Raw genomic sequence first — 21627 nt, forward strand, 5'->3', positions numbered from 1 at the left:
AATTGTATGTGGTGCCATCTGTTACGAGATTTTGACATGGAGGCGGTCTTGTGTACCGAAATGCATGCCAGTAATAAATTTGCATTCTGACGATGGAAGTGTTATTTTGATGTTACCAGTAGCAGTGTGATAAGTCTCTGTTATCTCTGTACTATTTGAGATATTAGCTTCAACAATTTTCGAGACAAGAAACTGTTTTATAAAAATTGCAGCCCGGCATTGTGACCATGTCGCAATAAATAATTGCTCGTCTAATTATAATTTGATATCTTTGATATGGTGCCAGTTATAATACATGATAATTCACGGCTTGAACTTGGTGTTTCGGGACTAACACTTTTAGTGATAGTTTTGTTCTTGAGATTCCTGCGTTTCGGTTTAAGAGCCATACTATGTCACGTGTGTCCGTTAGACGGGTTGCCTGACCGCTAATAGATGGCGTTTAGTCTGGTCTAATTTATTGCTAAAAATAATTAAAATTACGTTAAAAATTAACAGAAATAATAATAAGACGTTAATTTACGTAATAAATTAAATTAAAATAAAAGTAAAAATTAAATTACTCTGACAAAATTTTTGAAAATTATCGAGATGGCGCTAGCGTCGGAGACGATGTTTGCCGACCGAACATGTGATGTAGGAGAGCGGTAACGTATATTTATAGGGAAGTCAATTTGAATATCGATATAGAATTAAACCGTTTACTCTTTTAGCATCAGTGATATACTTTAACTATCTGACGAACGTCGAACATGAACGAAGATAACGAAATGGCAAAAGCTTTACGTTTAATTAACGAAAAGATACGAATGTCGTGGGAAAAGAGACCAAAGGTAATCGAATTAATGATATAAATCTTGATTTTAAGGATTAAAATGTATTTGGTGACTCGGTAATGCGAAGACCGTGAGATATTCTCTGTAGAGAGGATGCAGAACTACACCTATTTTCAATTAAAAAGAAAATATATTACTATGCTTCTCCACACTTTTCTAGCCTCTTGCAACTGATGTAAGAGACTGGAAATGATGGACCATATTTGTCCATCATTTTCAATTCCTTGCGGTAAAATTGCAGATGTGAATGATGCCGGTGGGACCTTAGAGCATGTTTGTAGGAGCAAAAAAGTCAAAGGAACCATACCTCCGTGACCCTTCTGAGTTGTAGTTTCCAAAATCTGCCTAAAGCCTATTTCCTGGTGTTATGGGGAGTTGCGCTGTGTGCTCCACTAAACCTATCGCTTGTTTAACGCTTGGTACGGTGTGGTGATTGGATGTTCTAATGGTATTTATTGGTAAAAAATAAAGAAAAGTCCAACAGCCGACCCTTTGTGAGATATTCGTTTCCAAATGTGGAACCTGGCAGCGGCTGGAACTGCTGCCGTCTTACTTGTGAACGTTGCACTTGAAAGCAAGTTATTTTACAGGCATGGCAATCGGTGCCTATAACAAATAATTAATGCATTAACTTCTATGACCAAAAAACAGTTTTTACCTCGAACTGGTACTACTGCCTATTCTCCATTGTGTAGTTGTCTGCTTTGATGTGAGCAATGGCAAGCCCCCACACCCTCGTAAAACTATATAGCATCGAGTACTCCACAGACGGTCGAGTGGGCTACTCAAAGCCGGCATAGTCTTGTGGAATAAATAATTAATGTGATAGTTTTAGTGGAGCACATGGTGCAATTTGTGCTTGCGTTTGGCTAATTTTGAGGGCTATATCTCGCAAAGGATCATGTTTAGAGGTATGGTTCCTTTGACTTTTTGCTTCTACACGGACATGCTGTATAGCTCTGTTAAGGTTCCAATGGCATCATTCACATCTGCAATTGTGTCAATCGGATTATGTGACTTCGATGGCAGAAAGTAAGGCAATCTTATGCAAACAGAAAAAATTTAAATTGATATTTTTGGAAACATATCGAAAAGGGAATTTAGGTATAGATTCAAACTGACTGTAACTTTGACATGACAATGTAATGATTTTATACTTTTTCTATTTCTCTTTTTGGAAACATGTAGAGTATACTTTAGTGTACTTACTATACAAGAACTTACATCAATGGGGTTTACAGATAAACATTAAGAAAACAAAGGTGTTGGTGGAAAAAGAATACTGGGAAGACAAAAGCTAACATTGGGACTGATGGAAAGCAGGTAGAACAAGTAAGAAATTTTACTTATTTAGGGAGTGAAATCACAGATGATGACAGATGTATAAAGGAGATCAAGAAAAGGCTAGGACTTCTGAAACAAGCTTTCCAAAACAAAAATTTATTAATATCAAAAGACCTAAATTTGGAAGGTTTGAAAACATCATCCTGAGTTTTGTTTTGTTTCTTGTATGTAGAAGTCAGCAAATAGTTGCATTATGAAGTGAATATGTACTTGACAACTCAGTAATGTTTCATTATTCACCTATTTTAACTGAATGACTAATAATAATTATCAATTATGTGATAAATTATTTTGGTTCAAAATGTACCTTGTTTATTCTCCACTTTTAATAGTCGTTTTGTCTGACTAAATATCTTTTTAGATTAAAATCTAGGTCAGAGGTTCCCAACCTTTTTCATGTATTGACTTATTTTAAGAAACTTTTTCTATTCATCCCCTTGAATATATATATATATATATATAAAATAAAATATTATTATAACTTCTTCGTGCACACCAGGGCATCAATGTGGACTTCGCAGGGGCATCGTTAGTAGTCAAAACAAAACGCATGGAACACCTCAAATGACTAGAAACGATGGAAATATATAAGGTGCACACTACATCTACGTGCATTAACTCCCGAGAAGAAATGACTCTTTCGTTAGCTTGTCAAGCCTTATTATGTAATGATTACTAAGAATGTGCTTGGTGTAGGAGGTTACACGAGGACATGTGAAGATCATAATAAAAATAATACATTAGACACATAAGAGAAGAGTAAATGAAAGGAACACGACAGATACAACACATGCGCAATAGATATCACGCAATTGAAACATCATTCAAATTTCTCTTTTTAAAAAACTGTGTGATGGTGTTCGGGAATAAGGAATCCAACCGTTTTACCTGAAGAAGGACACGGAAGGTGTTCGGAAAATGTTTGTTTTTACAAAATTATTTATTTTGTATTTCTACACACCGGTTAGAGGCACAAGTAAGTAGGTTTTTGTTTAAAATATTATTGTTGCAAAAACAAGTGTTCTTCCGGGAAATGAATGATAGAACTCGTCAAGAATCAAGATAAGCAAAAAATGCAATGTATATGCAAATTTGAGATAGTTACCAAAATATTCAAGTTTAAAGTTGCAATAAAAATGACTTATTTTAAAATTTCAGTGCTGCCAGTTTAGAGGGAGTCAACTGCAATGACAAGCTTTTTGTGATTGTTTTCAGTCTGTCCTTCCAAAGAATCTTTCTGAAAGTTCAGAATTAACTATTTTAAAAAACCTTCTTACTGATTATTTTGCTTGGAAAAACAATTTAACACTTGGATTGTTAAAAAGTTAAATTATCTCATAAGTAAATATTAAAATGTAAGTTTAGTTAAGTATATTAATTTATCATAATCATTCTAAGAAATTCATTGTAGCATTACTCATTGTTTGAGATCAGACAATCACAATATTATAGCTGATAAAATAAAGTAAATATTTATTCATTCATTGTCATTTTACACTAAGATATTGTTTACTGTATCTTTCAGCTTTAATATCTAAACAAAAATTATTTATTTGGTATATTTGTCATTCTGGAATGTAATGCATTTGTGTACTGTGACATACGTAACAAGATAGCTTTATTTATTAACACAATCACTCAAAAGGGGTCTTTTGACAATGCAGCACATCTCCAAATCCTTCTAACTCCGACAATTAATAGAAACTAGGGATCACTTGGTAGATTGTATTAATTAACAGTTTCTTTTCATTAGATGCATTTGCTGATCCCTCTTCAGTCTACCAAATTATAAAATACTATTTACAAAATGCAATCATTATCTTTTTTAAAAAATGTAAAAATTTACACCATTAAATACATATACAAAAAGAAAGACTTTTGCAGTCTTCTTTAATGCTCTTTCACAATCACTGGAACACAGTCAACATTGGCAGAGTCTACTTTGTAGACACTTCTCTGCCTAATATATATATATGTTAATTGTTTTAGAATTTTTTTCTTTACAATGAAAATTTTAAAATCCAGGATGAAAAATGTTTATTAAAAAATTTACATCAGTACTTCTTTTATAGGCAGGGAAGAGCCTATAAAAAAAGGTTGACTCTGCCAATATCGACTGTGTTCCAATGATTGTGAAAGGATGTTGAAGACGACTCTAAAAGTCTTTCTTTTGTATATGTCTTCAATGATGTAAATTTTTACATTTTTTTAAAATATATATTTTGCCATGAATTTTTAGAATTTTTTCCTTTACAACGTAATCATTAATTTTAAAAATTACAAATCTAAAAAACTTACAAATAAATGTAATTTACAGCAAGGATCATACCCTCCAGTTTGACAATCAATCACCCATTTCATAGTAATACTGACATATCATCTTGTATCACTTAACATTTTGATTTTATCATTATATATGATGTCATCCCAAATATAATTAACTGACATTCCATATTCCATTATTTAAATTAACGTTATTCGTAATCACGATAAGTTCTATAAACCTACATAAATATAAATTATGTTCTATAAACAAAATTTTAAGGTCATTTCTGTTAACTGTACAGTACATTCTTTTATACTACAGTGATGAAATCGGAATGATTTATATATGTTGTACACGAATTTCCACTTTGTGATCTTTTAACTTCGTTTCCAACATTCTTTTAGTCTCCACAACATAATAAACTTTACATTTGCATGTGCAAGATATTTTTCTTACATCAGACTTCTTTACTTTGTCTTGTCTACTTTTATCTTGTTTTAAATAGTTTAATTAATTTAAATACAGTTGTCCCTCGATAGTCCGACGTTTTTTAATCCGATATGCTCAGTAGTCCGACGCACCTCCCGTCAAGGTACCTGTCCCCGTTACGTGTCTGCTTGCACAGAAGCATGTCGCGATGTGAATCTCCCCATCCAATTCTTACTTGATGACACACATTTCGTGTGTTTTATGTGAGCAGTTCTGTTCAAACAGTTGGAGTAGAGAATATTGTAAGTTACTGCTAGCAAAACAATGCGAAATATGTAATTATTTTCGGTAATCCGGACACTTTTGGTAATCTGACACACCTTTGGTCCCATACCTGTCGGATTATCGAGGGACAACTGTACTAGAATGTCAGTTTATGATGTTTGGGATGATGTCATTATGTAGAATGCACCATAAGTTCCTGACCTAATGAGAAAGAGCAAGAGGAAAAAACAAATAATCACTTATGACAATGTTTAAAAAACAGTTCAGTCCCTTTATAAAAATATTCTGAAGATTTTTATTTAAAATGGTTTATTACTGCTGTTTGCAGCTCCTCATCACTGTCAAAATGTCTTTCTCAAAGAGCTTTTTTTAAATCTAGAAACAAAAAATAGTTTGATGGGATCAGATCTAGGTTGTAAGGTATGTGATTGAGCTCCTCAAAACCACAGTCCTGAATGGCAGCTTGAGCAAGTGCTGCAAGGTAGATTGTCATGCAACAGCTACACCCCTCTTGTTAATTTTCCTCTTTGTTTTTTGCACATCCTTGCTTGCATCTGATGTAGCAACATTGAATAATATTTTGCATTTACACTAGTATTTCTTTCTTTAAAGTCCACCACAAATATGGCCTCACAGTTCCAAAAAACAGTAGCCATGATCTTCTCAGTTAAAGGTGACATTTTAGATTTTTTTTGGGCTCCCTCCCATGCTTTTTGCCACTCCATTGATTCCATTTTGGAAAAGGATCATAATAAAGGACTATAGTTTCATCCCCTGTAACAATAGATTTTAAAAAATAAACTCCTCTGCTTTGTAAAGATCCAAAGTTGACTGTGCACTTTCTACATGCTACTGCATTGGACAGCAGAACAAAGTTTGGGAATCCTTCTTGCACGCTGACTTTGTTCATGCCTAGATGCTCATGAAGTACAGGTAACCCCCGTATAACACGGTAGTTACGTTCCAAAAAATTGCCGTGTTATGCGAATCCGTGTTATACGAAACAAAGAACTAATACGAAAAAGAGGGTTAGGTTCCAAAAATTAAAAAACATGCTAGTATATTTTCATAATTAAGATAAATATCTTCATTAAAATTTTTTTAAGTGATACATATTAATATAAATTAAACAATGTTTACTTCGTCATCACTAAAATCACTATTAATTAACCGAGAACGTTTTCTTTTTGGCAAGTTATCCTTATCCTCTGAGCATTTTTCTGCATTATCTTCAGATCCATGCTTTACCTTTTGCAAAATGTATGTAATTTTAGATTGCTTGCTTCTAGTTAAAAGGTCTTTATAAATTTCCTTATATGGTGCTAAGCACTTATGAAGAATAAAGCAAGTATGGAATAAGGGAAAAACATTCGGCAACATCAGAAGCAGAAGCGTCGCGATCTGGCAACATTGAAACAAGTTTCGAGAAGGACCACGTGTATCGACAGAAGGCGAGAAGAGAAAATTCACAAACTCAAGTACTAATAGTTCACGAAAATTATTATTTTCGTGAACTATTATTACTTAAGTATGTAAAAATTTATTACATTTCCTGTTGTACGAGGGTTTTACCCAATTCTCGAACCGTGTCAGAGTAAATCCATGCTATAAAAGTACCGTGTTATACGGGGGATGGTACCAATTCTCGAACCGTGTTAGAGCGAATCCGTGCTATAGAAGTGCCGTGTTATACGGGGGTTACCTGTATATGTCAAACACTCATTTCTGGTAGGTTGGTCATTGCTGCTATTTCTTTCACTTTCAATCAATGATCTGAAAGAACCAGCTCCTCAACCACTCCAGTTTTAATTTCCTGGCTGCTATGTATACATGATAAGGGAAAGTATGGGAATTATATCAAATTTGACCCTCCAAGTATTTTACAAATCGCCATGTTTCGAGACATCCTGAATCAAAAAAGGCAAAAAGAATTCCTTGGATATGTGTGTGTTGGCATCTATTTTGCTTAATATCTCTGGATGGGGTAAAGATTAAGAAATGAAATTTGGCATGATGGCTTGTATGTGAGGGGTATTTAATGCTATTAAATTTTAATGGTGAAAGGTGGAGAGGATGGGAGACAGAGGGGATCGTGTATCTCGAGAGCATAGGACTTAATGAAGATTTTATTTGTTATAAAATTTACACTTGTTTTTTTTTTTATATAAAACTCTCCCCTACCCTCAAAATTAATCTTTTTGCCATTTTATAGTAATTAAAATTATAAAAGGTTTTTATAACAAAATCTGATAACAGATGGCACCCCACACAATTTTATTTTTTGCTTAATAATATAAAAAGCTTTTTTAATAAAAACTTATAACATCCAGGAATGTTACACATCTCTCATTGCTAGATTTTTTCCGAGCTTACCGCATCTACTGGACAACCAGATCTTGCATCATCAAGGAATTCTTGTCCTAATTGAAAACATTTAGTTCATTCTTTGACAGTGATATATTATGGCAAAGCTTCTTTGTACACATGATCTAGGCATTGCTTGATTTCCATGTGTGTTTGGCCTTCTTTTGTAAGAAACTTGATGACTGCTTGATACTCTAGTTTAAAGTTTTCTGCCAAGGTCCACTATAAATCACCTTTTAGTACAGCCACAAGACATTAATCTTTTATATATGTGACAATGCACGAAGAGCCCCCTAGGCTTCCGCATCACTTGACCAAAGGGTCTATATTGGTTTGGCAATGACTACGTCAGGATAGGAGACACTGCACAGCAACTAGGGCTGTTTTTATTTAATGTAGGGGTTATTGTTGTGAGGTCCCGCGAGCGTGATCTGAGAGACGGCATGCCAGAAGTGAATCACTCAGATGCCAGGTTAACAACTAGTAACCATTTATTTTTCATATTAGATCTACAGGCTAATGGTAGCAAGACAATTAGACATTGGATATGAGAGTAACATGGACATATTTGTGAGAGAGAGAGAGTTCACATGAAATTCGTGTGGAGATAAATACCTTAGTTTGAAAGATCTGTTTGTAGACCTGATGCAAGAGACAATTCGGTCTGTCCCTTAGGAAGGTTGAATAAATGAGGAGGTTGGTACATTAGAAGAGTTCTGGATAATGTTCTGACTCAGAGTCAGTCATATATTCGTTTTGGAGGTACATAGTTAGTGGTATTAGTCAAAGGATTGGCGATAACTTCTGATATAAGACCAGGTGGCAACTTGTTGCATCAGGGAGGAATGGGCGATGACTTGTTGACTTGGGGAGGAATGGGTGACGACTGCCTATTGAGGGACCAGTGACGACTGACTCCTTGGGCCATCAGTTCCAATATTAAAATGGTAGAGAACAGCCGGGGGGTCAAAGAGCCACAGGAAAGCATTGTTTTTGCTGCCAAGAAAATTAAATTGGGATGTTCTTAGGTAGTAAAGGACAACAGTCATCCAAATAGGTATGACATCATGCATTTTTTTTCATTGACTTCCGGGTTCTCACATATACTTGTATTGTCATGTCTTTTGGTTATTTGTAGTACATTAGGTTGGGAACTTATGGCACTTCCTTCATATAATGATAAAATCAAAATGTTATGTGATACAGATGATACCTGTCAATATTACTATGTAGCAGGTGATTGTCAAACAACAGGGTATGATTATTGTTGTAGATTACATTGTATTTAAAAATTAATGATTGTATTTTGTACATAGCTTTTCATATTTTGGTAGGACTGAAGAGTGATTGGTAAGTTATTACTCAAATTTTTCCTATATGCGCTACTCCATATCTGTTGTCACTCCTCCCAAGGCAGCCACAATTCTATGGTTGCTACAGATTACTCACGTTGCACGAGTGATTCTGACTTCTGCAGTATACCTCCCTTCTTTGTTGCAGATTTGCCATTTTTCATTTACGGTGCTTCCTAGAGCAGGGGTTGCTGTAAAAAATTTTAAAAAGTTGCCAACCATTTTAAGTTTTAAATTATTTTCTCCACTTCAAATTATTCACTTGGATATAGAAATCATTTTTGAATATTTTTTTTAACAAATAATTCTTTATAACATGTTTTATCACAGTGTTTTACATGTTCTGTCATATCAAAATTTTTGTGCTTCAATCTACTGAAAAACAATCAGAGTTATAAAAAAAAATGTCATCTCAAAAAAATTCCCTAAATTTTCTGTCAATTGATAAAAAAAATCCTCAAAGTGGAAGTGCTGGGAGGCATTGAATGAAAACTACCTTCAGTTCTCAATGTAACTTCCTGCTTTTCTCTCCAAACTTGTCATTGCAATATCATGGTTTGTGGTGCAAGGGACCTCTCATCTCACGGGAGCTAGACATTCTCCTGTTTTTCCCATAGCGTGTTTTGTATTCAGTTTCGTGCTGAATGTCAAAATAAGTGGACGAGGGTTTTTATTGCCACTTTAATAAAAATATTGCCAAGTGGCGACTTTGGCACTATGCAGTGTGACCCCTGGTAGAGGTAGTAAACAAGAGATTTGAAGGCAGGTGGGATATGAGACTCTATTGATTGGTATATGTTGCATACTTCTTAGTTACTGTAATAATTAACATAATTATAATAATTTAAAATGGTAGCATTCTGTTTTGGAAGACCTGTATATATGTTGCAGTGAATTGTTGATTTTTCACAAACATTTTAAAGCTTTAAATTAATTTAGTTTTTTCAATAATTATCTCTTACTTTAATATTATAATATAATTTTGGTATATGTTTTTACAGGAGTTTGCTAATTCTTTGCCTCGTCTGGTGGCCGTTAGCAAGACCAAACCTAAGGAAATGATCATAAATGCTTATAATAACGGACAGAGGCATTTTGGCGAAAATTACGNCTTTGTAAATAAATAAATAAATAAATTATATATATATATTTAATAATATATATAATTTAAAATATGATAATAAAGCAATTTATTTTTAAATGTTCAAGGTTTCAGAAATTGTTGAAAAAGCAAATGATCCAGAAGTAAGTTTTATTATTTCTATTACATGTCAGTTATTAAATTGTTTACAAATCTTTGAATTAATCTCAAATTTCAATTCATTCTAGATAATTGAAAAATGTAAAGAAATACAATGGCATTTCATTGGACGTTTGCAAAGAAATAAAATAAATAAATTACTAAGTAAGTTTTCTTTAAATTATATTTTTAGAAATTTAATTTTAATTTAACTATATTAAATCCAAACTTTTCTCAATTCTTAAAACTTGTTAATCAGTTCACAGAAGCTGTTTGACTAAAGTCATTAATAATACTTAATGCTAATGCTTTTTACTTTCCTTTCTATTGTAACATGTTAATTGTGTCAAATTTCACCCTCTGCGCTTTTTAAGTGACATTCCGTTAGCTCGGCATTGTCGGAACCAATGCAGTACTGGGTTATCAAATAAGCTGCCTTACCAGATGGTGCAAGTTATTTTGATTCCCTGGTCACATTACATATCTTCTCATGTAAACCTGTACAAATCCAAATTTTATGATTGTGTAACACCATTTCAATTTTTTCAGGCTATTCCTATACTTGGTTGGCTTGAAACAAGAACACTCCATTCTTACTATTTGCTTTGTACACTTTTATTGCATATAAATACAAACTCTAATTATTAAAGTACACAAACTACTGTAACTATTTTTGTGAAAATTATTGATTCCAAGTGTGGTAAATATTTTTGCTTCTCATATCAAACCCATACACTAGTGTCTTTGGAAAAGTCTTGAAAAATCATGCATGAGCGATCACTTAGTACAGCATCATGTTGGCTTGACATTTCTCATCTTTAAAAGAACCATTCACCTTTCCAAGAACTGCATATTTTGAGCACTTTTACATGAAAATCTTAACTCTGAACCTAATCAGTGCACTTTATAATCCCCCAACAATGAGCTTGACATCGATTTATCAGCATACTGGATGCCGGGTTAACAGAATTTCATTATATTGACATTTTGAGATCCTCTAAACTCAAAAAAGTAAAACAGAGAAAAAACAAATGGAAAAATTCCTGGAGGTGTGTGTGTTGGCAACTATTTGGTTTAATATCTCAGGATGGAGTAAAGATTAATTAATTAAGGAACAAAATTTTGCATGGTAAATTGCATATTGATACTATTAAATTTCGGGTCCCCTTAACCTTCTGTTTGAGTGCCAAGAAAATCGAGAAAGATGCCTTGCCAATTTTTTAACACTAGAGTGCCTTGCTTTTCCACATACCTAGAATAACTGCTAGCAGTCAAAATGACCATCACACAGGTGGGAGAATTGTTTTTCTTTTTTTTTTAATACAAAATTTTAAAGATTTGTATTCAAGTTATTTATTTAAATCCTTTAACATACATTGTAATGTAATGTCAAATGAATGAGAACACAATTACAAAATTTTCTATAAATATTTATTACTATAATTCTGAGTGATCTTCTGTGCATAGTTTTTATAATTTTCCTTCTTAAGTGCATATTATATATAATTTTTTGTTTCTATACCTGTGCACTTTCTACAACATGTTTTGTTGTAAGTTAATATTGGTGTTTCTTTGAACTTTTAGATGGGATTTGATTATTTTGCTCAATTACCAAGGGTCCTTTGTCAAACATGCTTATAACTAAGTTCGTTGACAAACTTAAAAAATTGTCTCTATATTTTGACCAATAACTTTACATGTTATCTGGGCATTGATTCCTATTAGGTCTAGTATGTTGAAAAATACATCTCCAAATGAGTTATTCTAGCAGTGTACTTGTGATCCATTTAGTAAACAATATAAGAGTTTTGTCCAATTGTAAAATTATACTGTTTTGGGTAATTTTTCAGCTGTGTCAATATTTATATTAGAACATTGAATGCTGAGTACAAGGACATTTTTGTTTTTTTTTTTTTATCTTGATGTATGGAAAGTGTAATATCACTTCTTGATTTTAGAATTTTGATGAATGAAGGCTTTTTTATAATTGTGTATGACTGCTTGAATTGTTTTATTGTACACTGAAGTGTACGATAAAAAAATTGTGTTCATAATACTCGCTGAATGACTAAAGGCAAAATAAACAAGTTTGAGATGTAAAAAAAATTATCTGTTATAACATTATGCCCTATGTTAAGATAGAGTTGTATTCATTTTAAGATTGCTCTTTTAGAAAGAGGCTTGTTCTCAAAGCATTGTTTGTCTTTTTCCAGATAAGGGAATCCAGTGAATATGTTAATACTTTGATTCTGGGTCAACAAGCATCTGGTACTTGGTTCCAAATTTATCTGGCTTATTTTCCATCTACTGTGTAAATTTACACTGAATCTTGCTAGGAAATACAGTGGGTGATTGGTTAACGAACATAATCTGTTCCAAGACTTTGTTTGTTAACCTATTATTGATTTACCATAGGTTTTGGTTTGGTTGCCACTTGGGTGATTGTTGTTTTGACATCCTTGAGTTCTTCTGTTGTCAGATCAGTTTCAGGTTCCATTATGAGCTCTAAAATGCTTTTTATTTCTTAGATGTGATTTTCATTACTCCATTAGCAGCTTGAGCCTTCTTGATATATCTTTCATAGCTAACTACTTTCTACCTTGACTATTATCTCTTACTTGGTTTCTACAGTGAGCACAGTTCTTGACACTCCTCTTTTTAGGCTCTATAATATTATCAGTTTCTTTTTTAAATAAAAAGTTCAGAAAAGCACTTACAAAAATTCAGAGAACAGAAATCAACTAGCCCACAAAAAATTATTTAAATGCAAGGCCCGGATGAAATTCAAAATTTGGTATTAAAACTTTAATGAATATCCGATGGGACAGTTAAACTTTCATCTTTTGTAAATAAACCCCAATGCAAAACTTAACAAGTGCCCATCGGACAGTCTCACGAATACTATAAAAAGTTATTTGTCAGAAAGGTAAACTAAAAGCTGGAATTACAAGGGAGAGTTTCAAAATTTGGAGGGATATTATCCGATCAGTATCGGGTTGAGCGTCAATGTTGATGTCTCCTGCACTCCAAAATGATTAGAATTGTTACCTGAAGACAAGGGAAAATCAATCGGTTTCCGTCATTTCTTTTTACGTTTGTTCAGTAAAGTGTTCGTTGTCCGATCATAATAATCTTTCGCGAAAGTGTTCGTTATGCGATTTGTTCATTAACCGATCACCCACTGTAGTTGTTTGTCAGCCGTAACATTTTGCTCTGGTTTTTAGCAAAGAATTCAATTTTTTAAGAATTTATTCCATGTTTCTGACACCAGAGCAAACTTATTGGTTTTTAGTCTGTATGGTTATTTTTTGTATTGAAATGCAGATAATGCAAAATTTCCTCAAATCTCTTCCTACTGCATCAGAAAATACTGGTGGACCCCATACATTTGACCACTTTTGGTACAAATTCAAGTTAGTTGTTCTCTGAGCATTACAAATGTACAAAAATGCAATGAATGCCTAAAGCTTCTCTGAAGAAAGTGACCAGTTTTTGGTTCTATGTACCTCTGCTCTTTACGTTTTTTTTATATGACTAAGCAATATTTTCATCTATAAATATGTGCCAAGTGGTTTGAATGGTGCCTGGCTTGAATTTGTATAACATTTCTTTCAAAACATTTTGTGCAGAAACCTATTACAAGTGCCAGTACTATGTTCAGAGCCGTAACTAGCCATTCCTGTGCCCTGTGCAAGAATTTGCATTTAGGCCCCTTAATTTATTTGGTTTGGGAAAATAATAAAACAAATATATTACAATAGATTTTTAATAAGATTTATTTTAATTGAACTTTTCTGGCTTTCATTTCAGCAAATTTATTAATTACATTATCATAATTAATATTTTTAATGATAATGTATTTTATTGAAATAATAGACATATTAGACAATCGTTCTTGCCCTATAATTAATCTTAATAAATTTTTTATTAATTTTAACTTGCTAAAATTTCTCTCGCAAGAAGAAATAGAAAGGGGAAGAGTTAGAAATATTAGAAGAGCGACATTGATATTTGGGTAAGACTCAATTAAACCAAAATCATGAAGAGCCTGTGGAATATTAAGCGGAGATGCAGTTTCTATATTTTGTATAAGAGTCGTTACTGCAAACTTAAAACTTTCAATTTCACTTGTGAATTCGTACTTTTTTAAATCTTTGCTGTATTTAATAGCGAGATCTGCAGCTGATTTCTTTTAAAATCAGCAACACTCGTGTATTGTAAAGAAGAGCCATAGAGAAAGCAAAAATCAGCCTTTTTTCAGTAGCATTTTAAAGACCTCGGGGGCCTCCTTTGAGGTCCTACTCGGCCGCATAGTTCACTTACCGTTTAATCCACCGTTGAGGTATACAACACATATGCGTAGCATTATAAAGCAAAAAGTTGTCAGAATTTCTGTACACCTTTTATAACCTTGAGACTAAGATTTTATTTGAGAGTTACCACATTTTTAATTTAGCAATTAAAAAAATCCCCGGGCAGATTTATTTTTCTTACAAAATGTTACCTTTACAGATTTCTAGCTCTGCACACTGTAGAAAAATTCGGAAATACAGTTTTGTATATCGTAATAATATTAGTCGTTGCCAGAGAGCTCTATAAAGTAGAGAAAAATCTATAAATTCGAAAACTATAAACATAAATTTATCAAAAAATAAATAAATAAAATTTCGAAAATCACTTCTTTTGGCTGATTTGTCTGCAGTCTCCGCTATTTCACTACGTGCCTCTAAAAGTCGCCAGGGTTGGGAACACTGGTGAGCAGACATCTAGGGTCTAAATAAGGCTAAATGTGATCGCCAATAAAAAGGATGAAAAATTTAAGATTTAAAGCTATAATTTCTTGTGAACAGCAGTTTGGGCCCCCCTTCCAAGTGGGCTCTGTGTGAATGCACCTGTTGCACCTGCCTAGTTATGGCTCTGACTATGTTCAATAACTACAAATGATACCTTTGTCCTTCCCAACACAACGGTTTCCAATGCCAAGTAGTAGTCTATTGCTACTTTTCTTATAAAATATAGAAACCCAATTTTCTTGTGATATATAAGCGTAGGAAGGGTGCAAGGCAAAAACTCAAGGTCAACTTCATAGTTGACCCTGCCATGACATTTTCTATGTGAATTTTCACATCTTTATCCATATTTTCTTTTACAATATAAAGTCAAAATAAAATTGAAACTTATTTGTAATTTTGAGAAAAGAAAATTAGAAAATATAAATTTATTTAGAATAATAAAATCAAATGAATAAGCTTGAGTTGGCATACAGTACATGGAACATTGCAAACAGAAAATTTTGATCAGAACTGGAATAGCTGGAAGGTTGAGGAATGGTCCTTAAGAGAAACAAATTTTCATTATATTGTTCTGATGAAGAATCAAATATATACTCTGGTAAGCCGTGGAAAAATGTTAATTTTAATTCATCTTAATGACTTGTAACACCTTATCTGTTTCTATCGAAAACCCAGATAGTTTCCTAACGGCATGTTACGTAAATGAGAGTTGGGTTAGTGTTGGGTCTGGACTTTACACACGCAATAAGTAATGAAAATTGTTACTAACTTGAAAAACCAAGCATAAGTACTAAACATAGAAGAATAAATAATTTTTTTGTTATTAAGCCCAAGTATGTACAATAACAAATATAATAAAAAGATTTTTTCTTTGATCGCACTTCATCACGCTAAAGAAATAATCAGACACCAAGCAGTTTTCCATTCTTTATTTATTCAATTTCAGTTAATACACATTTTGGGCTCACAGTGCTCCTCAGTTAACTTCTGTTCTGTGATTCATTGATTTCTGTACATCTCTTCTCTTCTGAATGTAGACTGCCATTTCTAGCTTTTTTAATCTTCTTTGTAAATTTGAAACCTTATCTTTTCTTTTTTTTTTATTTCTTTAGCACAATGAAGTGCAGTCAAAGAAAAAGAAAAGACAAGGTCTCAAATTTAAAAAAAGATTTTTTTATCAAATCTGAAAAACAACTATATACAAGAACTTTTCCAACATTTGGGGACTTAAAAATTAAATTGTATCTTACAATTAACTATCTCCATAAAACTGATGAGCAAAAATATGAAATCTATCAAAAATTCACAAAGAAATCTTAAATTAAATTTGTGTAACCATCACCAAGAAACTTGTAGGTTGTCAATGGAACTTAAACCTTGCTTTCAACCTCACTCAGTCCTTAGCTCCACTGCTTTCTTACAGTGCAGTTGTGCAGATTGCATGATTATGCCCACTCGACCCCATTTACGTACTTAAGTGGCTAACATTTGTTTAATTCTAGTAATCTCTTTGTCATGTCGTTTTCCTTACATTTAATTTTTTATAATTTTTTGTTGTGCCTTTTGGTGACAATTTGGGGTAGGAGATCGTTCTTTTAACTTCCCATGGAAGTTGCCCCAGAGATGCCGTTTTGTGGTTCGACAACGTAATTGGTTGCCACCAGCAGTCGTCCTAGTAAGGTGAGTTTGTTTTAGGATTTTGCCTGGTAAGATGTGGTAGTCTATCCTTAACAAAATAAAATGCTCAAAATAAATAGAACAACAAACTAAAAATAATCCCCAAACAAAATAAAATTGTTTGGAATCGATTCCTTACAGACTTTGTTTATTAGCCACTTTTTAAGCACACTTTGAAACTGAAGTTTTACTCATTTACTGTGAATAAATGTTCAGTTCCAGATTCATCTGTGATAAAATTTACAAAGCAATACAAATGTGAATTTTGCCAGAAAAAGTTTTTTACAATATTTCAATAAAATAATTATTAACAAACAGATATCATTAAAAAGCAGAATGGTCAGTTTGACTGCCACTGGTGATTCGAGGTAAATGCAATGCCGATAAAAAAAGATTGTAGCCAATATTTATATTTTAAAAATAAATTTCTAACAGGTTAAGAAAAATAACTCCCATTAAGATTAGCATAAGTGGTTAAAGTTTTATGGCGACTAGAAATTCAATACTGGTCAATTTGACTGGTATGGATCCTCCAGTGTTAAAGAGTCGGTCATGAAAACCCAAGTAATAACATTTCTCATCATCAGATCCAAACTTACTTGATAAAATGTTTGACTGATTCCTTAAAAAATTAACAACATTCTGTTTAGATGATAATCAACATAGAATTGGTTTTTACACATTTAAATGGCATAAGTTATTTTCAAGCTAACATTAAGCCAATTTACTAATTAATAATTGCCTTAATTCTATTCTAGACTTTAGATATGCTTGGCTATTAATAATTTGGTTAAGATGGCAGTGTGTATAAATTATAACATTTTTTTTAATATAAATTAGTTAGTTACTAACCAGTTTATTTAGAGTTGTCATCATTTGCATTCAGTATCATCTGTGAAGAACTAAATCCAAACCAATTAACCATAGCTATTATACAGATTAATTATATTGTTATATGGGGCAATTGAATCAAAAGTTCACTCGTGACCCGAGAGTCGTTGCCAGCCAATGGACTCGTCGTGTGCCGCCAATTTTATTTATTCAATTCCAAATGTTTTTCAAGTTTATAGTAAACTAGCTTACCCGTCGCACATTGCTGCGATCTCAGAAGAAAGGAAATTCAAGCAAACTCGTTACGATAAAATTAAATTTTCATTTTATCATTTTTATTGAAACTTATTATTATTATTATTCATTTTCATCGGGAAAACATTTCAAAGTGTCGTTTCAATTCTATTTATTTATTGGAGTGCTTGTGGATACACGATATTTTTTGTTCTTCCGTCTGGTGCGTATACAAATATGTGAGCTGGCCACGTACAGTTGTCCATGCGAGAAGCACGGATTTTCCAAATTTAACCCATACACTCGCAGCGATTGTCAGAAGTGCGATATTTCCCATTTTATATATATATTTTTTAATCCTTTATAATTTTAATTATTTAATTGCTCCTGTTGTGAAATTTCTGATAGTTGGATAATAAACCGTTTTATTGTAATTTGTCTTTTTAAATTATTTTGAGTCGATATAAAAATTTGGAAAAGGGGGGATACCTAGATCGGTAAAATACGCGAATTTCTTCCTACAACTTCGGTTGTTGTTCGGGGTACAGTTAAGGTTTTAACGAAGTTCGAGCAAATACGTAATTAGCAAAAAAAAGTTGAAATAAAGTGACTAAACAAAAATTATTACAAATATCGTAAATAACAAATGCATATATAGAGATTTTTTTTTTGAAAGGGGGGAAATGGTCTTCACAATTTGAGATCGATTGAACACACTGATCGAATGCTCGTGTAAACGCGCGCCATCTATCATAGGATAAATGTACTTTGCGGGAGTGAATTAAAAAACTTTCCAAAGTTTCATGGCAATCGTACTATGTCACAAACCTTCGCTGGAGTATATTAAACAACTTCCCAAAGTTTCACGGCAATCGGATAAATGGTGTGGTAATGCATGAAGGACATAGGACAGACACACAGACATACATTCATTTTTATATATATAGATAAATGTTTGAGATTTAAGTGTTTATTGGAATGTCTAGGAGTGGAAACATGGCCGGCTCATGGTATCGCTAAGTCTACTCCTTTGAGTGAAGCTTATTATATACAATTACAGTTATTTTATTACATCTCAGATGTTTTCTACTTTATTGGTTGTTGTCATCTTGAAACTGCCATTTCTAATCAAATTTGTTTTCACTTGTATGTTCAACATTAAAAAGGTTTATTAAATTATTTATATGTAACAATAATTCTGGGACTAGATTCGCAGGTAAATACTTCTCCACATTATAAATTCTAAGTTGTTAAGGAATGAAATAAAATTAGCTGCTGTGAGATTTATAGTAGTGTATGAATATAAAAGAGCCAAGTAATTGGATTTGTTATTCCTGATAATCAGTCTGATGGTATCTGGACGAGTAGTCCTTACAAATTTTTCCCAATTAAATTTTGAATACATTACATCAATTTGCATTATGAAGTAAGATTAAATGATACCAAGTGCTACTTGTTTAGTAGTGCAGCAAACCCTAGAACAAATTCCAACACAAGGTTTGACCATTACTTGTTGGAACTTTAACAAGATGAAGAAAAAGTTGACCAATCAATTCTCTATGCTTGTGTATGGCCATGCATAATCAAGTCAGGAAGTCCAATTTTGCTGCAACCTGGGCACATTTAAAGGATTGTTTTTTTGAATCAAGCATAAATTTTGTGCCCAATCCAGCTGCTACTCACTTGAGCAAAGCAGATCAGACTAAAAAAATTGTCATTTTACCATTGGATATAAAGGATCAATCTCTTCTCAACATGCTCGAATGTGTGTGTCCAGTTTATAGCTTCTGGCAGTTTGTTTGGCAATAATATTACAATAAGTAGCTCTCATTAATTGTAATCGTAGAGAAGAAATATGTTTCAAATAAATTGTGTGCTGTGGCACTTTGTAATACGGTTTCTATTAGAATTTTGCAATAGGAATTAACTGAAAAATTGGCTCTATTCATAATTTTCTGCTCCTCAACTAAAAAAATCAGAGTTGAAATCTGATTATCTTTTATCACTATTCCCTTTATTTCCTGCGTTCACATTTAGAATATTTTCAAGATGCAGTCAAAGTAATTCCATTCTCTCTGTTATACTGTAATATTATCATGACTTGTGCCTTAACACACACACAAAAAAACATAGAACTGAAAATATAACAATATAAATGTAATTAGTTTTGAGTAATAAATTGTTTTATACTCATATTCAGAACATTAATATAACATGCCAATTTAAAATTTACATACAGATATATTTATTTTAAATTGTTTTGTTCTAGCCACAACCAATTTATACCTGATTGAGACGATAGATTCCAAGAAGCTGGCTGAAGCTGTGGATAAATCGTGGAAAAAATTGGACAGGGGGCACAAGTTGAAAGTGATGATTCAAGTAAATACGAGCGGAGAAGAAAGTATTGTATTAATTTCCTTCATTTTTACTTTAAAATACGTTCTACTTATTTAAAATATGCATACGAATAGATAAAAATGGAGTAACTCCACAGGAAGTCACAGACTTAGTCAGTTATGTACGCCAAGAGTGCTCAAATTTAGAATTTTCCGGTCTCATGACCATAGGAGCGCTAGGTCACAACGTTGCCAATGGTCCAAATCCAGATTTCCAGATTTTAGTTCGGTGCAGAAAGGACGTCTGCACAGATTTAAAATTAGATGTTTCGGAAGTGGAATTAAGTATGGGAATGTCCAACGATTTCGAACACGCAGTAAGTTTGGCATTGAGTGTTAAAATAATCCATTTTATACACCCAAGCCGTTTCATAAATTTTTATTTTCAGATTGAACTGGGAAGTACGAACGTCAGAGTGGGAAGTGCAATATTTGGATCTCGAGACCAAACAGCGAACGACAAATGACGTCCGTATACAAATTGGACGAGGATGTCTGTTTTAGAACAAAATATTGCATGTATAAATAGTATATTTTAATAATAATGTTATTTGAGGATGTAAAATGCAGATATTTATGTTCAACATATTTATTGTAAATCAGGTTATAGGTATTTCATAATCTATATAAATAAATCTTATGTGGTATCACATTATTCATAGAGTTATCTTTTACATTAAAGCTTATATGCACAAGTATACACTCGTAAAAACAAAGAAGGCAAGAAATGCCTTAAAATTGATGAAATTCTCAGTTCCAGATTTATTCCAAAATGAATTTTTCAGTTAAAACCACTCTAGAATAAGTACTGGTGCCAACTCTATTTTACACAGCAGAGTTCGATTTGCAGTGGCAAAACCTCATTTTGTGTTTTGAGGTGATATTTCCCTTAAGACAATGTAATCAACACATGAGATGGGAACAATGTTATGCACAAAGCATGTGAAGAATTCATAGATATATCACAACACAGTCACTATCAACAAGAAATAAGTTGTAATAAAAATTTTATATAGCAAGGTGAAATTTTTATTTCAAGTTCACTTTGAATTGAAGTGGAAAGATTTTGTAATTTGTTAGATTGAGTTGTCAAACACAAAGTAAAATAATCCTTCATCTAAAGTCACAAGTTCAAAACTGCCAGTAATGAAATTCTTGATTCGAAACGTGTCATACTCTATTTGGCTTGAACCAACTCTTACAAAGAGAAAGGAAGCTCCCCACTTGACTAGTAAATCCCTCGTACCGTATATGTCCTCGATAAGGCTATACGTGGTGTTTCCAACAGTTACACTTGACGGCAGCTAGTTCAGTGAGATGCAAATAGCACTTCCATACAAGTATTGAAATGAACCGATAAGTTGAGTGGCAAGTGTAACTGTCGGAAACATCGTATATAGCCTTATCGAGAGAACGTATTCGGTACATTTGCACTATTTTACACATGATAGCTAGCAGCTTGGCTTAAAACACAATAGAGAATTTGCCCAGCAGGACAAAGCCTCTAACTACTTGCTACTGTTGGTTTTAATTTATCTGTAAACCAGACTTGTCAACCTAGAAGGAAGACAACTAGG

The 21627-nt window shown here is 32.9% G+C and overlaps 1 protein-coding gene across 4 annotated transcripts; it reads left to right on the forward strand.

The window, feature by feature from the left end:
• The first annotated feature begins 570 nt into the window (after positions 1-570).
• Positions 571-21335, forward strand: LOC111628285 (pyridoxal phosphate homeostasis protein-like). Of its 4 annotated transcripts, none has more exons than XM_023372034.1 (8): positions 571-647; positions 714-833; positions 9878-9985; positions 10086-10121; positions 10206-10281; positions 19921-20055; positions 20126-20367; positions 20440-21335. In XM_023372034.1, exons 2-8 carry the CDS (start codon positions 753-755, stop codon positions 20515-20517), a joined length of 756 nt encoding a protein of 251 aa, XP_023227802.1. In that variant the 5' UTR covers positions 571-647; positions 714-752; the 3' UTR covers positions 20518-21335. The 4 variants fall into 4 exon arrangements, with proteins under 4 accessions (XP_023227802.1, XP_023227803.1, XP_023227804.1 ...); XM_023372036.1 differs by having other exon boundaries at positions 618-636; XM_023372038.1 differs by adding an exon at positions 2025-2168 and having other exon boundaries at positions 627-833.
• The last annotated feature ends 292 nt before the right edge of the window (positions 21336-21627 follow it).

This window comes from Centruroides sculpturatus, unplaced genomic scaffold (genome assembly GCF_000671375.1).
Source record: "Centruroides sculpturatus isolate CEXI.00-Female unplaced genomic scaffold, Cexi_2.0 scaffold466, whole genome shotgun sequence".
Classification (NCBI taxonomy): Eukaryota; Metazoa; Arthropoda; class Arachnida; order Scorpiones; family Buthidae; genus Centruroides; species Centruroides sculpturatus.

Coding starts and splice junctions, on each gene's coding strand:
- LOC111628285 (XM_023372034.1), top strand. CDS start 753: ATGAACGAAGATAACGAAATGGCAAAAGCTTTACGTTTAATTAACGAA. Junction 10,122..10,205: donor AAAAAGCAAATGATCCAGAA/GTAAGTTTTATT, acceptor AATTCATTCTAG/ATAATTGAAAAATGTAAAGA. Junction 10,282..19,920: donor TAAAATAAATAAATTACTAA/GTAAGTTTTCTT, acceptor GTTTTGTTCTAG/CCACAACCAATTTATACCTG.